This window comes from Labrus mixtus, chromosome 11 (genome assembly GCF_963584025.1).
Source record: "Labrus mixtus chromosome 11, fLabMix1.1, whole genome shotgun sequence".
In the NCBI taxonomy this organism is placed as follows: Eukaryota; Metazoa; Chordata; class Actinopteri; order Labriformes; family Labridae; genus Labrus; species Labrus mixtus.
In genome coordinates this window covers 9,106,782-9,124,166 of record NC_083622.1, presented here as the reverse complement: position 1 = coordinate 9,124,166, position 17,385 = coordinate 9,106,782, and the positions used below count along the sequence as shown (strand labels likewise).

At 43.0% G+C, this 17,385-nt stretch overlaps 1 protein-coding gene across 1 annotated transcript; it reads left to right on the top strand.

Annotated features, from left to right (window-relative positions):
* The first annotated feature begins 1,158 nt into the window (after positions 1-1,158).
* LOC132983513 (retinoic acid receptor beta-like) lies at positions 1,159-17,321 on the top strand. The gene is made up of 8 exons (XM_061049845.1): positions 1,159-1,775; positions 5,954-6,108; positions 7,585-7,726; positions 10,785-10,951; positions 11,382-11,558; positions 12,690-12,894; positions 13,028-13,186; positions 15,160-17,321. The coding sequence occupies exons 1-8, from the start codon at positions 1,613-1,615 to the stop codon at positions 15,291-15,293; spliced, it is 1,302 nt and encodes a 433-aa protein (XP_060905828.1). The 5' UTR covers positions 1,159-1,612; the 3' UTR covers positions 15,294-17,321.
* The last annotated feature ends 64 nt before the right edge of the window (positions 17,322-17,385 follow it).

Here is a 17,385-nt window from a genome sequence, read left to right as displayed (position 1 = left end):
AAAACAGGGGCATGAAATTACACATTTAAAAAATGTTATATGTATTAATTAATTGCAAATGTTTTGTGAAAATATACTCAGTATAATAGAAGTTATCACTGAAATTCATGTCGTTATTTACGACAGTGATTTGGGACGCAGCCCTTGATTTTACCGCGGTTATTCACTTTTTCGGTTAGCTACAGCCCTAAGTGGAACTAAGAGGTCTTTTCCCGCTCAAACTTCAGAGGACAACTCCATATTAGGAAACGTTCCGGTCACGTTCATTCATAAGCAAGCTAAATGCTACTCGCTCACAAAAATTAAATTTACAAGTCCTCACAAAGTGGTCGAATTACAAATACTACAGGCGTTTAGTTTGATATAAAATCTAAACAGTAAATGCTGATAAGTTTAACACATAACATGAAGCATAGACGACGATTACACTTAATTAACATCTGAACAAACAGAGCGCAACTTACACACAGCATTAGATCGTTTGCTACTGTGAGATACCCAAAATGCACCGTGTTTAGTACAACACAAACATCCGCTGTGAAGTAAAACAAACAAACGAAACCATGCAGTTGTTCGTCCCAAGTTAAACAGGAATTTAACAATAAACTAAAAATTAAAACGAGGCCGGTTTAAAATAATTCTACCAGTGTGAGCCAGTGATGACAATAACCAATCAGACCTATTTAGTTTTTTGTATCAGGCTGTAAACATGTTTATTAATGCTGTAATAACGGCTTTTTTTGCCAGTCAAACCCTTGTGACTGCCAGTGTTCTGTAAAAAAAAGATATTGACATTAAAAATAGGACGAATATTTTTTCATTTCAATGTCAATATATATTCATTAGATATGTCTTAAATAGGGGGGGGGGGACTAAAATGTGAAGAGGAATGTATGAGGACAGCTTTCCGTTTGTTGAAACGACGTCAACGCATTTCGGCTGGATGTCACCACTTAACTGGGTCACTCGAAATACCGAAACACCTCCCCACCCGCCACGGTTTTGAGAGAAAGTTCGTTCCACGTTGCATTTTGGGTAATGTAGGCACTCACATCAAGGGACTTACGATGTTCTCTTGTCGAGCATACACATTTTTGCTCATTCTTTTTGTTCGTTAATGCGATTAAGCCTGGCTCTTTACTGGTATCTACTTAGATATTTTACGTTTCCTCGAGTGAAGGACTTCAGGTGGCGTTTCCACCGCTCGCTGCTGGTGATGTCAGACGGCGGCTGGTTCACATGGAGGTCAGCAGCAGAGGAGGAGGTTCACGTAGAGTTCACTCGCATACATTAGGTAACACCATCGCTCGCTCTGACATAACTAGTATGAAGCAGGTTGAGTCGAGACATTTGTCAATAAAGAAGAGATAACAAGGAGAAGAAGAAGAACTCCCGCGACTAACTTTGTTATGCAAAACAGCCTCCAGATCTGGATTTTTTTTTTAACCGCTGCCTCTCAGACTCCAGTCTGCAGCTGCGTGTCAACAACATGCACACAATGTCTGATTTTAATCGCACTCGCCTCTCTCGTGGCACGTTTTCCTTCTGAAATTTAAAAAAAAAAAAAAAAAAAACCCGTAAGAGAGAGAAGTGTGCTGTATCCAGCGGAATCATGTTTGACTATGTGGATTTTCAAGCTTTCGGTCCGGGAGAGATCACGGACTTCTTCACCACATCCAGCCCTACATGCATGCTGCAGAGACAGGACGACGATTTGGCAGACTTCTTCCCCGAGCTGGTGGAGGCGGATTGGCAGCAACACCGCTGCTCGCAGTGTAGGTGGAAACACGATGTTTGGTAAAAAAAAAAAAGTGATGATGTGGTCAATCTGTGGCCTCCATTAGGAAAATATCAGTTTATTATGCAAACAGAAGTCAGTCTCCGCAAGATTTAACTCGGATGCAGTGATGAACATGAATGGTTGTCTTTGCATTTCTTATTTAACCAGGACGGAAGAATCTCTTTCTCAAGAGTGTCCTGGCCAAGACAGGCAGCAAGCCCAATTTGACAATAACAAATAAGATATTACTCTGATTTTACTCATTTATACTTTAAAAACAACCTTCATGTCTGCATCTGTGCATCAGTGTTGGAAAAAGCTTTGTAAACATTAGGGTGCACTGATAGGCAAGGCAAGGCAAGGTAGGTTTATTTATAAAACACATTTTAGACACCAAGCAATTCAAAGTGCTCCACACAGGCACAACAAGCATTTCATAAAATAATATTATATGTGTGCATATACCAAATACACAATCTCTACAGAATGCATACACCCAAAATTTACACAAACTAGACACATGTACATGATCAAATGTGCAAATATGTGTACACACAAGCGTAAAAAATTAAAATGTGTACATGCAGACATGAAAATACATCAGAGGTGGGGGAAGAAATCAATACAGCATAGTCTCGCGATATTTTGCGTGGTGATGCTATATCGATTCATGGCCGCCAAGTATCCACATTTTTCTTATATTAATGGAAAATGTGCTTTTTTTAATTTTTAAGTGCTGAAGGGGTTGCAACATTTATTTTGAATTTATTTTTAAAAATTACAGCAGCTGTTCAGTCGTCCCGTACATGTTTGTGTTCAGTTACATTCGGTTAGACTGAAACAACAACAGTTCAGATTGTGAGGAGCATGCAGCCTTTTACTGGGTTTTTACTTTTATCACAGTGTTGGTCAGTTAGAAGTGAGATGAATAGGCTGAGAAAGTTTTCTTCTTTAACAAAACAGTTCTTGATTTAGTGTAATTTTGTGGACAAAATATGCAGTTAAAAAAGTTAAAATGCAATATATTGCATCACAATTCTCAGCATATCCCAAAATGTTGTAAAAATCGCAATAATATCGTATCGGGACCCAGGTATCGTGATAACTTTGCACTGTGACTCAAGTATCCTGATAATATCATATTGCGACGCAATTATTTTGATAATATTGTATCATGACTCAAGTGTTGCGACTTCCTTCAAAGACAAGGAATATGATTTTATGTTGAATATAAAAAGGGCAAACATTTGATTAATAAATGTTAAAATGATGCAGGTTTCATTGATCCTGAGATTTCCTCATCATGAAAGATAATGGAGTAAAAACACGGCTGTGACGACATAAAGTGCGTCGTCTCAGGAGGATTTAATAACTGTTTTTGAATGCTGTGCATCAATGAAAACTTCTGAAGTTGTTTTGTCCGTGTAGGCCGAGAGAGGAGCAGAAAACTAGTCTCTGTATCCGAGCGCCGAGATCTTCCTGACAGCATTGGTGGTGGTCTGTGTTTGGGACGAGGGCCAGTCAGTTTGGGGTCACCACGGGTTCACCGGACGGTCACCAGTTTAGGAGGTTAGAGAAGAGCCAGGCGGTGGAGGAAGAGTTAAAGTTAAAAACACTCCCATTGCAAATCAGATTCCTGAGTTTATGATTATGATTAAAAAGCAGAAATATTAGAAAACCACTTTTTAAAATAGTAACAAGCCATTAAAGAGGTGAAGTTACAGTCAAATGGGCATTAAGGAGAGCTGCAGCAATTAATGAAGGTCTGAAATTAATGCTTTACGTGTTTTGTTTTTTTAAATCACGATTAATCGCAGCCTATTTTGTCCCTTTAGGCTCACCGTAAATAGTCGTCCTCAGTGTCTCCCTGTAGTCACAGTGATGTAAAGGAACGCCACTGCTGCATCTTTGAATGTCTCATTTCACTTTTTTGGGGGAGGGGGATAGGACAGTGGATAGATTTAGAAATCAGGGACAGAGAGAGTGGGGAATGACGTGCAGGAGAGGAGACACAGGTACGTTTCCAACCTGGACCCCTGCTTGAAGGACTACAACCTCCAACTCTCAGACAGCTCAGCTGACGAGTCCAAAGTAATATCCACCTTATGACATCACACATTGACCTTTGTTACCGTTCCCTTGAGCTGTTTTTGACATCAGTTTGTGATCCCTAACCACTTCCTGTTTATGTGCTTAACAGGATCGTAACCTTTGATTTACTAGAAACTCCTTGCTTTATTTCAAAATAAAAGCTGGGTTGAATTCAAACAGCCAGTTAAGTATTCTCAGCTTAAGCCTGTACAAAAAATCAAAAGAAAAGCCGTACAATTTTTATTTTTAAATAAACACGATTGACAGCCCTAGTATTGAGATAATTTCGTTCAGTAAAAGGTAGCTGTAAACAGGTGAGTCTTCAACCTTGATTTAAACGCACTGAGAGATTTTGCAGACCTGAAGTTTTCTGGGGGTTTGTTCCAGATATACGGAGCATAGAAACTGAACGCCGCTTCTACCCGTTTTCCTTCTGACTCCGGGAACAGAAAGCAGACCTGACCCAAACGAACTGAGCTGATGTATTTTGGCCTTAAACCATTCAGTGCTCTAAAGACCGACAGCAGTATTTTAAAATCTACACTCTGACAGACTGTGAGTTCATGAGCCGGTTTCTCAGCGTGACTGGACCATTGCATGCGCTTTTGACCTCAGTAAATGTAGAGTAAAAAAAAAAAAGCATCAGGGGCCTGATTCAGAAGATGAAAACTCACATGAGGTAGACTCCTCTCTCTTCAAACAGGAACCTGTCGCTTTGGCTGCTTTGTTGGAGAGATACATGGCGAGCGAGATATCCGCAACTCCACAAGCTGGCTCGCAAATATTTTGCGCTCTGAACAATTGTTCTCGTCAGCGTAGGGCTATTGTTAATAAAATAAAATGCTGAACATGTATCCGGCATGGGAAGTGAAGGGATTATAAATGAAACACGTAAATAATCAGTTAAAGTAATTTTGAGTTTTAAGTTCCCCTACAGAAAACACCTCTCTTAACTTTTGAGTTATGGATGTTGCATTAGCTTGAAGCCCCGTTTCTTCCTTTGATCAGGACAACCAAAAATAACCTTAAGCAGTCACACACAATGCTTTGTCCATACATCAAATAGCACCACCTAAATTGGTGTGGGGGGGCCACCTCGTCCCCCCCTCACCCCCGTCCAAATCACTTACACCGCCCCACCACACACACTTTCTGTTTCTTCTCCCTCCCTCTCATCAGTCAGCTGGGCTTGTGGCATGCTCCTGTATTGTTTTCTGTCGGGGGGGGAGAGCTCGGGCCCGTCGACTGATGGGGCAGTGAGGGGGTGGTGTCCTTGTGTGACCCGCTAATTCCAGGTTCAACCGGAGGCCACGGGTTCAAGGGGATGTAGATGAGCAATTTTTCTCGTTTTGTCTCTTTATTTCTAAAATGTCTTTCTTCGTTTGCTGTCAGCGGTGGAGGTGAACAGAGGAGGCCGGGCGAGCCCCACTGACTGCTGAGTTCCTCCTCTGAGAAGTGGTTTAAAAGTGGGAGGGGTCCCCGTTGTTATCAAAGAAGTGAATTGATACACTGAAGTGGAGAAATGGAGGTTGAAGCTGTGCTACAATAGATGCAGCTGCTGTATTTGTATTAGAGAGAGGCCAATTCTACATTGAGGAGATTTCAAAGAAAGACAAAAACAACGTTTGCTTGTGTCGGCGTTAAAGTTTTGACATTTAGGCGGCAGTAGCAAAAGATATTTGACCATCGGAGGGAATGACCAAAGTTAAGAAAAATGTTTTTTAGGGTTTTTTAGACTCGTTTTTTCGTTTAAGGGAGGTACAAACCAACTGAATCCATCAGTTTGAAGGAGATCTATTCTGCTGATCCATGTTTAAATACAGACATATAATGTTATGATGTTGGATGTCCATACTTAACCTCGGCTTTCCCAGTTGTTAGCGTAGTTCCCGTGATTTCCTGCTGCTCTGAACGAGACGTTACGAGAACTTGGCGAGACTTTGCCTGAACCTGACGTCAGATCCGAACCCTGAGATTTGTGACTCTTAGTTTTATCTGGTTAAAGTGAACAGAGTTTGGACCTCGAGGTGTCACTGCATAATAACGCTCTGTGTTCCTGTGTTGTCTTTGTGTTTTTCACAGCAGTGGGAAGTCAGAGCTCCACGTCCAGCTCAGACGACCTGTTCGCCAGCCCCCCCTCCCCACCGCCCCCTCCTCGCACTTACAAGCCCTGCTTTGTGTGTCAAGATAAATCCTCGGGCTACCACTACGGCGTCAGCGCCTGTGAGGGCTGCAAGGTAACATGTCAGACCCGTGGTCCACTTCACAACAACACACACACACACAAAACACACACAATAACACATCTGTCATGCTCCAATAAAGTGGGGAGAAAGGACAGTACACACTCGGAGGGTCTCGCCTTTAAGCAAGCAGCATTTTTTTTTATTTTAAGGAGTACAAGCTGTACAAGAGGTAGACAGTGATGTTTTCTTATTGAAAGGATGAATAGATTTATTTCTTAAGGTTTAGAAGGATTTTTATATCAGTTATTGATTTCTGCATTTGCTCACATAAAACATCAACATTAATACAGGACTTGAACTTTGTCCTGAATGTGTAAAAAAACAGGAATTTTAGTCAATATCCCATTTAAGAGAGACAACTCAGCAACAGAAACTCATTTGTGTTTTTATTGTATGTATGCTGTTTATTGTTGACGTTAAGTAGTTTGTGACCTTTGTCTGTGAAAATGCTATTTAAATAAACTTTACTTACTTAAACCCTTTTCACACATATGGAAATCTCCTGAAAATCTCAACTAAACTAAACTGGAGATTACCTGGAGGAGCTGCATGTGTGAACCCAAACAACTGAATTTTTCGCTCGGACTTCACCCGGAGTTTCTCCGGCCAGACCCTTAGTATTTTTTCCGCAGAACACAGGATATTCTCTGAATAATTCAGCTTGAGCCAATAGGAGGGGGAGTGACGTTTCTATACTGTTACTGCCGCACGGTGCATAGAGTGTAAGCATGCGACTGCTATGATCTCTGTGCACATAATTAACCGGCTGCATTCTGTTTTCTGTTCTTCAGTATGTTGTTCTCCACTCTTTTGTGGATGTTGTCATTTTGTTGGACTACACGTTGCATTGATATAAAGGAAAATATTGTCATTATCGCATCGTGTAGCGGACTCTGTTGCTTTGTCCGCTACTTCCGCCTTGTTTTTTTTACCTCACATCTTACCTCCTGTCTGACAGGGATAGGATCCCGCTGTGAGGAGCATATGTATACAGCCAGGTCAGGAAAATCTCCAGAGCAGTCCTCCTGAAACGATCTAGATATTTTCAGTAGTGCAGATGTGAAAACGGCTCTGAGTTTTTCGTACGGACTAAAGTCTTTGCTTGCAGCGTTCATGTGTGTCAGTGGTGTGATGATAAAAGCTGAGCTGCTCTGAATCGCATTTAATGAAATTTATCACAAATGCCTTTTGAAGCAGCTTCTGGTGTGCGGACTCAGTCTTTCTTTTGCCTTTCTATTTTTTGTTGAGGACCCAGAAAGGGCTTAATGAATTTTTTGAACACCTGGTTAGTAAGCCTGCATCGGTGTCTCACTCCAGGCTCAGAGGTGTTGGACGCCGCTCAATGTGTGGAGGGAGAGGCGGTGGTTTGAGAAAGATCAAATGCACCGACACTTCGAAAGAAGAGGGGTGTTTGGCTGCGGCTGTAACACTCTGATAACTTTAATAATTCATATTTTCTTCCTGCAGGGCTTCTTCCGCCGCAGCGTGCAGAAAAACATGGTGTACACCTGCCACCGGGACAGAAATTGCATCATCAACAAGATCACGAGGAACCGCTGTCAGTACTGCCGCTTGCAAAGGTGTTTCGCTGCGGGAATGTCCAAGGAGTGTAAGTGTCTGCTCCCCCATCGTCCGTCCTCTGTGACTCCCCCTCATGAGTTAGAAATTCAGTTTGTGTCGTCCGGAGCAGCATGTTATAAGATCCTCAAATTAAGACTTCTACTATCTTCAAAAATAGTTTTCTTTCCTTGTGAGTGTAGAGAGGAAGTTATGATGCCTTCAAGGACATGTCAGAAAGTAGAGGGTAGGGTTGTCAGGATACCAGAATTGTAATATTTGATACCATTCTTGTAAAAATCTAATGTTTTTTATTTTTGCATGTAGGGAGGGTGTAGTCCTCCAAGCGGACGGTCAAGGTTCGAATCCAACCTGTGGCTCCTTTAGCATGTCATTCCACAGTCTTTCCCTCTCTCTCCGATTTCTGACTCAATCCACTGTCCTGTCTCTCAAATGAAGAAGAGAAATAAACCTTAAACCAGAGAATCATCCGACCAGCCGGGAGCATCAGGCTGTGATTGCCCGTCGTGCCTCGGTGTACACTGTACGACTAACAACGCATGATCGGGGTGAAATCTGGTTCGACTTCATAATTAGTCTTCGGGCTGGAATCGTATAGCGTGTAAGCGTTTGATTGCAACTGTGTCAACTATCAGAGAGCGTCTGAAAGCTCCATGGCAACAGCAGGTATGCCTGTCTGATGTTTCTTCCTCTCGTCACTCGTCAGAACAAGAGAAACCTCTGCAGGAAGACGCTGCAGGCCTCCAGTCGACAGGGAGTATTTGTTGTAATTAAGCGTGTTAGTCAGGTTGTTTGTCTGGTGCTGAGCGTTTTTTTTTGTTGCTGTGTTTGTGCTCGAGTCGCTGCAAATGAGACTGAAATACATAGAGCAAACTTAACTGTCAACGCTGTGTCCCAGTTCAGATCGTACAGTTTGAGCTCATCAATCCAGAGCTTAGGTCGTGCTGTCATTCTACCAAGACATTTTTAAGAAATCGTACAGCTGATGCCTGGTCGAACACGACTTTGAAACCTTCAAAATCATCCCATTTACTCAGGCAATTCTCTGTGTTTTTCACATGTTTTGATTCAAAGCGTTTCGTTAGTCTGCGTATCCCCGTGCCTGGAGAAGGCATGCTCCTTTTGCTGTGTTTAAATGTTAACTCTTTTTTTTTAAGAGAGGGCGATCTGAACTCTTAACAACCCCGGAGAGAATCAAAGTGCATGTTCAGGCAAAGTCCTCCTGGGTGAATCCAGCAGCACTCTAGCGCCTCGACTGTACGCCAGAAACAAAGTCAAACTCTGTGTTACCCAGAAGTGACCTAAATAATAGGAGTGTGTGTGTGTTATGTGGAGTGATCTGTAGGGCAGCGATAGGGTTGCAGCCAAGGATCCACCCACCCTCATCTCTCCATTGTTGCTCCTCCGCTCTCAGATACACACACACACACATTACTTAAATACGTCACATGTAGCAGACAGATGAGTGCTATATAACCGCTCGCTGGACGCTTCAGCTGGTGTGTAATATGATCTCACTAGGAGCGTTTACACAATGACGACTGGATGTAGGGCACCCAGAGAGAGGAGGAGTTGGAGGAGGGAGGGAGGGAGGAGAGTTGTAGTGAGGACATCAGAGACGGAGCTGTTGCACAATCCTGAACCGGGCTGACATGTGTAGCCGCCGCGGCCAAGTCAGTGGGACGCACAGAAACGTGTTGACACGGTTACCCAAGTGATTACGAAAGGTTAACCTGGTTAGGCTGCGTTTGCCGGCCTCACATGCTCTCCGCAAGTGTAACAGATAATCCACCCAGCTCACAGAGAGAGACTATTTTCTACCCCGGAAACAGTTTCACCTAAAAATGCTGACGGAGAGTTTTTCTTTGAAGAGCCACAAATGCACCTCCACTGTAATCCTTTGTATTAGGGGGAATATTTCTCTGGATTTAAACTGCACTGAATCCTTCTCACCCACCTTTTCCATTGTTTACATTTGTTCCCGGGCCTGTTTGGCACACTCCAGGAAAAACCCACTTAAATAACTCTTAGACACATTTGTTTATTTCGTCTTCGGGGTTATTTGGGGAACATGTTTAGCAGCACATGTAACGTGTTTTGAGCTGGTCGTTAAATACAAACACTTTGACGCTCCCCTCGGCAGCTCATCACGTCTACACTGTGGATTAAAATAGGGATGTTCCTAGCCGACTCATTTCCTAGAACGTCAAAAGGAAATAAAAAGTCAAACTAAATGACTAAAGGTAAGAAAATGCTCAGAAATCAAGTACAAAATGTAGCACAATTTACTTAAAATAGTATGCGGGGTAAACATTGTAATGTGTTTTGCCAAGTGTGGCTAATGTTAGCACCACCAGCCTTCAGTCCTCCCTGCAGGTGAACATCCACACGCCCGTGCTTCATGTGGTTACTCATTAATATACCCGTTTACCTTGACACAGTTCACATCAATTCTGCTCTCATTCTGTGAGATCAAAATCCTGCCAAACGGCGCTGAGATGTTATCTGTTCACTGTGCTTGTTTACATCCGGGTTGTAGAGCGAGGAGAGCAAGGCACATTCCCCCGGAGCTCCAGCCGGTCTATGACTACAGCCCCGTCTAGTGGCAGTTGGCTGCATTGCAGTTTGAGCACAATATTTGACCGGCATTAAGAGGCCGACCTAAAAAAAAAAATGAGGGCTGACTCCAATATATTCATTTGTGAGAGCCTCAGTCAACTTCCAGTCTCACAGCGGAGCTCAAGGATCATTCCATTCTGGCTATATGGGAGTGCTCAAAATCTAATTTTACATAGATCTATCGGTTTTTCCCAAATAATTAATGACGTATAGCCTATCTAAGTATAAATATCACCTAATTAATACTTTTAATGCACTTCTGAAAACCACTCATACTTCAAAGTATGAGCATGTTCTGCCCTGCTGTTTCTCTCCAAACATTATAATAAAAATAGCTCCAGCCCCCCACAACCCCGAACGGGAACAGCGGTATAGATAAAGTATGGATGGATTTAAATCAAGGTCCGTCATCCAAAGAGTCGTATTTATTTGTTGTCACTAACATCATGTTGTTCTCTCCTTTCACTCAGCGGTAAGAAACGACAGAAACGGGCGGAAGGCAAAGAAGGAAGCGGTGAAGATGACGATCATGGAGACGTACGAGCTGACGGCGGAGCTGGGACTGATCGTGGAGAAAATCTGCAGAGCCCACAGGGAGACCTTCCCCTCTCTCTGCCAGCTGGGCAAATACACCACAGTGAGTCCAACTCAGAATTAGTTTTGATGAAGCATACTGCAAAGCATTTTACGTCACAAACCGAAATGACTGCAAATCCCTTGATGACGGACTGGAATAACTTCCCAGTGTGACATCACCTGGGAGTGCCCTTTCCAAAAATACTCGTCGCGTGTTTGTGGTTTGTCAAGTCAGCAGAAGTGAGCGATGCCTGGAAGAATGACTGACATGAGGAAAAACAAACTGCCTGACACACACATGCAGATCTGTTTAATACATAAATAAATACACTTCCTGGTTAGAGAATTACCAGAACACTTCTGGGTAGATCTTGAGGGTTGTGGTTCTTTTTCTCTAATAATGGATTTTCATTCCTCTAATAAGACTTTTCTTAATCCTGCACATCTCTGACACATCAACCTCTCTTCATCTTTATTCCTCCTCCGTCCAGAACTCGAGCTCGGACCACAGGATCCAGCTGGACCTCGGGCTGTGGGACAAGTTCAGCGAGCTCGCCGCCAAGTGCATCATCAAGGTGGTGGAGTTTGCAAAGAGAGTTCCTGGTTTCACCGGCCTCACCATCGCCGACCAGATCACTCTGCTCAAAACTGCCTGCCTGGACATCCTGGTACGTGTGTGTGTGCGTGTGCGTGCGTGCGTGCGTGCGTGTATTTACTAAAACAACTTCATGCTTTAGGATTTACAGCGTGGCCTTTAAAAATGGAAAGAAGTTGTCATAACAGCTTAAAACCTGAGTGAGCTGTGCATACATTTGATTTTTCCTGCTCCCACCCATCAAATGAATACCCTGAATTACATAAATAACTCCACATTACACACGGCTCCTCCCGCTTCTCGTTTTAACCTTCAGTCGAAACTCACACCAACAGCTGACATTTAAAGACGAGCTGACAGACAGCCGCCCTCTGGCAGTGTGTCGCGGTTTTATTCTCCTTCCTCCTCTAATCTGGCGTCATCGACAGCAGGGTGTGATCATTTTCTCTGCAGCCAGAGGAGTGCCGCGATGATCGACAGCTCTGTTGTGTTGTAGCTTTCACATATTTTCCGCTGACATTCTAGGAATTATAGTTACTGCTGTTCCTGGTTGACTCCCTCCCTGGCACCAAACAAAAACATGGATTATGTAACACTTTATTAAAGGGGACATATTCTGAAAAATCCACTTGTACAGTGTTTTTGAACATATATTTGTGTAACCTGAGTGTCTACCAACCCACAAAATGTGAAATAAACCCATCCAGTGCTTTGTTTGTGGTCTGCATAAGTCTTACAACACAGAGAGAAATGCTCCATTTCAAATGTGCTCTCCTTGTGATGTCACAGTGGGATGGTAAAAAAAAAAAAAAAAACTCCCCTCTCCTCCCCTGGTATCTCCACCCATGGACTCCACCCCCAGCTTAGAACAAAACTTTTGCTCAGGTCCGCCATTTTTTTTCTCGCTACACTGGAGTGATGTCTACGGGGAAAACTCAGGGGGAGGGGGGGCCTCATTGCATTTAAAGAGACACACACACCAAAACGGAGCGTTCTGAGAGAGCTGGTTTATACAGGGTTACAAACCTCCTCTGCTGCTTGATTCATGTTATATTTTGACCAAAGCACAGCACAGATGTTTCATTTAGACCACAGGGGACTGTTTGAAAAGGTGGAGAAGGGGGATAATATGTCCTCTTTAAAAAAATAAAACCAAGGGACAGTGTTATTCACTTCTCCTGGGTCTGCCTGTCTTCCTTTTTAGATCTTGAGGATTTGCACTCGTTACACTCCGGACCAGGACACCATGACCTTCTCCGACGGGTTGACTTTGACCCGCACTCAGATCCACAACGCCGGATTCGGACCGCTGACTGATCAGGTTTTCACGTTTGCCGGGCAGCTGCTTCCTCTGCAGATGGACGACACGGAGAGCGGGCTCCTCAGCGCCATCTGTCTCGTCTCTGGAGGTACTTAGGAAACTACTCGAGGAAAAATCGAAATAACTGTCTAACATTTAGCTTGTAAGGCTTACGCTTTCGTCATTAACATCATTATTGTCTGAAATATTGAAACACAAAGTTTTCTCATCCGTCTGCACAGACCGACAGGACCTGGAGGAGCCGTCTAAGGTGGAGGTGCTGCAGGAGCCGCTGCTGGAGGCGCTGAAGATCTACTCCCGCAAACGGCGACCCAGCATGCCGCTCGTGTTCCCCAAAGCCCTCATGAAGATCACCGACCTGCGCAGCATCAGCGCTAAAGGTCAGGAAACAAACAACCTACAAGTAGAACGCTCTTCAGTTTGTTTTGTTTTTCAGTAGTTTGAGAACGACTTCCTCTATGGTTTGTGAAGGTTGTTATGGTTACTAAAACATTAAAGGTCACATATTCTCCTCCTCTTCAACCAGTTTAAATAAGTCTCCAAAAAAAACAAAGAGCCGGGGAAATGACGATGATGGTTTTGTTTGATAACGACGATGCTGATATTTAGGATGGTTTTGATGCTGATTAGAACTCTCTAGAACAGCTGTCGATGTTATGCTCTGCCTCTGGTCACCTCCTGTCAGCACCTCTGGTCACTTCCTGTCAGCACCTGTGTGTCCGATCAGATTAGACTTCAAGCTGTTTGTTTGCACTTCCTGACGTTGTCTCCTCCTCTCTCGATCCTCGCTCGTGTTGTTCTTACTCTCTGATGAACGTCGCTTTGGATAAAAGCGTCTGCTAAGTGACCGTGCATGTTATAGCTGACCGTCCTAAAGGACACTTATGGAGTACCCCAGGCCTCTGGGGGGAAAAGGCTGCGTTAAATCTACTTTGCTGCCATTTCCAGTTTGAGTGAGAAGTGACTGTTATCAAGGATCCATGACGTTACACTCCTGACCTCTGTTAAACATTATCAGTCACTAAGAGGAGTGATTATCTGCTTATCTCAAGGTAACAGAGCTCCCTCTGTCCAGATAACGGGTCAATTATTTTGTGTTCCAGAGATAACGAAATGATGAACTTGTGTTAAAGGGATTGCATGTACAGCCGTTTTTTTCTTCTGTACATGTCTCTTAGAAAAAGGGCCGCTCGTTATTCCAGCAGGTGGAGGATATAATAAATCACACACCATCTTGAGAGAGACGTTTATTTCAGGCATGCATCTTTTTTTAAAATCAGATCACAGCTTGTTATCAACGCTCACCAGACACATTAAAACCTGTTTCCCTTTTGGGTCTCTGTTCACTTCAGTGCCGCATTCACTGTTTGAAAATGTCTTAAAATATCATTGCACCGACTGCTTCATGACATGAGACAAAAAACACAATTATTCCAAAACTGAATGCTTTACAACATGTTTAATCTTGTGTCTTCAAATTAGAAAAAACAGGTGCTATGTGTATATTAAAGCAATGTGTCCATCAAAAAGGTCACATTTTTTTATCAGAATGTAATTATCAGAAAGGCAGGACGCCTGTAGCCTCGTGGTTAGTTTGTGCGCCCCATGTACGAGACTAAAGTCTTTAAAGGTCACATATCCTCCTCCTCTTCAACCAGTTTAAATAAGTCTCAGAACTCCTCAAAACATGTCTGTGGATTTTCTTGTTCTAAATCCACTCTGATCATGTCTATAAACCCCTCTATTTCAGCCCTGCTCAGAACAGGCTGTTTCTGTGTCTGTACCTTTAAATATGTAAATGAGCTGTGTATGACCACGCCCCTCTCTGGAAGGGCTTGGGTGTCTCGGGCTTTCGTGCTCCATGTCCTATTGTTTACGGTGAGAAGGCAGACTCAGAGGGCAGAACAAACACCTAGCTGTGGGAGTGTCACCCACCTGGGGGAGGGGTTACTGCCCTTTGTGATGTCATGAAGGGAAAATCGCCAAACAGCCTGTTTGAGCACACATTTTCTGAAAAGTGGACCAGACAAAAGACGGAGAGGATGGACTTTTCTCATCATTAGGGAGTTTGTAGACACATGTTAGTGTTAGAGACACATGGTGAAGTGGATTTTGCATCATATGTGACTTTTTAAACGGGCAGCCCAGGTTTGAATCCCCACCTGGGGCTTCTTTCCTCTCTCTCTGATATCTGACTCTATTCACTGGCTTATCTCTAAAGAAGAAAAAGGCAAAAAAGCTCACACAAAAAATTTGCGCCTAGCAAATTCATGTAAAAGCTCCTGCAGGGAGCAGGTGGGAAAAGAAAACTTGCCATAACGCGTCATTAAACCATGTGTGTGTGTTTCCACAGGAGCTGAGAGGGTGGTGACTCTGAAGATGGAGATCCCGGGCTCGATGCCTCCTCTGATCGAGGAGATGTTAGAGGATCTGCAGAACCTGGAGAAACAGCAGAACGCACACTCGGAAACTCCTCACAGCACATGAAACCCTCCGAGGTCTCGCTGCTCGAAAAGAGCACTCGGCCTCGTTTTCCCGTCATGGAGAGGAAACACAAACTACTTCAGAAGTGTCTGACCTCGTCTTATGAGTCAGAGACATGTGAGTGAAGATTCACAGACTGTTATAGAAAAGGAACCACTATGTATAAAAAGAAGAGATTCAGATGTTACACTAACGACTAAGCTGATGGAAGAAGAGCTAATAACTGAGTCGGAGGGGACGAACAGAAAGACACTTGACTCAATATATCATTTTTTTATTCCCTCCTGACTTTTAGGGCGTTTTCACATCAGGCATGATTGCTCCCCCTCCCCCGCTGGTCTGCGTTCACATTATCGATCTGTACCCGAGTACACTTGGCTATGTTCGCATCCAGATACAGCAGGTGGCAGTATGCACGTAGCTGGTTTGCAAATCTGCCAATAAGCTAAATGAAGAAGAAGAAACCATGGCAACCACTCACCAGCTGAGTCCGTCCTGCTAACTGTGGATGTTTTTGTTACGACCCTCTTCCTACTTCCACATCTACCTTCCACATCTAGCTCAGAGGATGAAACAGGCCCGTGCTGTACCGCAGCGACGGGAGCTGTTTAGTATTACGTCATATATCGGTTCAGTTTCCCGTTTGAGCACGTTGCGTTCACATGACCCGCGGACCCGTCCTCGAGTACTCATGAATCGTCCCTGAGACCGCCTCTTCAAGCGGACTCAGACACTTTACCTGAGTACGGTTTGTGTTACTTCGCGACTTTAGCATTAGTTTAGAAACGTTAGATTTTTTTCACTTTTTTTCTACGTTTGATTTACAGACATGTAAGAAAAGAAAAACGGACAGATTTATATTTACAAAAAGGGAAATGTAACAACTTAAAGTTATAAGAGCTTTACTCGTAACAGTGAATGCTCATAACTTGTTTGATTATATAAATATAAATATATATGTCAGCTCAGCGATGAAGGTGAAGAGAACAAGACAAACTTTAAATGATTGCAGAATCATTTAAAGCAGGCTAGAAAATGTAATCGAATGTTTTGCAGTATCAGATATTTCATAAGAGTTTGAACATTGTCAGTAAGCTAATAAACAACATTACTCCTCCTATCGTTTTCTTAGAGTTTTAACCCCACTTGGTTTATTCTCATATGTCGGAGGTCTTAAATGTCCTTTAAAGGACATCTATTATCATTCGTTCACCATTAAAGTCAGGGTTGGTAATTTCCTCCAGATCCACTTTTTAAGATTTTGGTTGAAATTGTCTTCAGGTCCTGACAGAAATGAATAACTCATGTTCTCTTAAAGAGGAACGAAGAAAATCCGTGCTCAGGTGCAGACGGAGCACTGAGGGGGAATGCTACTTTCAAAATCATGCTAGTTTTAGAAAATTACCAACCCTGCCTTTAAAGATGTCAGTCGTATCTGATACTGGCGTCAGTAAAATCCCTCATTTCAGCCTCGGCCTGAAACGCTTCATTTCAGCTGCTGTTTCTTTAAGTCCCTCCCCTTCTTACGTGGCCGCTTTCTTCCGATTGGCCAGCTCTGTTTGCACTTGCAGGGAAGTTTGAGTGAGATTCCAGGTAGGCCTGTCCTTGAAAAAGCTGTTGGGGTCGGCGTGGCCTACATCGTCGCTCCATGCTTTGAGTTCTCATAACGTCTCGTTCAGGGCAGCAGGAAACCACGTCCAGTGAAAACGCCACATACCTTGTGTTTAAAAAAACTTGGTTTAGTGCGGACATCCAACATCGTAACATTACATGTCTGTATTTAAAGATGGATCAGCATCATAGATCTCCTTTAAAATGTTTGAGTTTAATCGCTGATCCTTTTTATGTTTTTCCTTTTTATACATAATTTTGTCAAATTCTTTGTTTGGTTTTTTTTGTTGTTTTTTACAGAAGTTTGTTTTTTATTGAACAAATCCAGTCAGTTTTTGTAACGGCACCAGTGTAAGATACTTTGTACTGCGTCAATAATGTTATTAATAAATAAAAACCTGCAGAATTCAAACCAAACAACGTGTTTAAAAATCTCTTTGTGCTCCGAATAAGAAAAGGATTCTGGGAAAGAGATCGAATGTTT

Coding starts and splice junctions, on each gene's coding strand:
- LOC132983513 (XM_061049845.1), top strand. CDS start 1,613: ATGTTTGACTATGTGGATTTTCAAGCTTTCGGTCCGGGAGAGATCACG. Junction 7,727..10,784: donor TGCGGGAATGTCCAAGGAGT/GTAAGTGTCTGC, acceptor CCTTTCACTCAG/CGGTAAGAAACGACAGAAAC. Junction 10,952..11,381: donor AGCTGGGCAAATACACCACA/GTGAGTCCAACT, acceptor TCCTCCGTCCAG/AACTCGAGCTCGGACCACAG.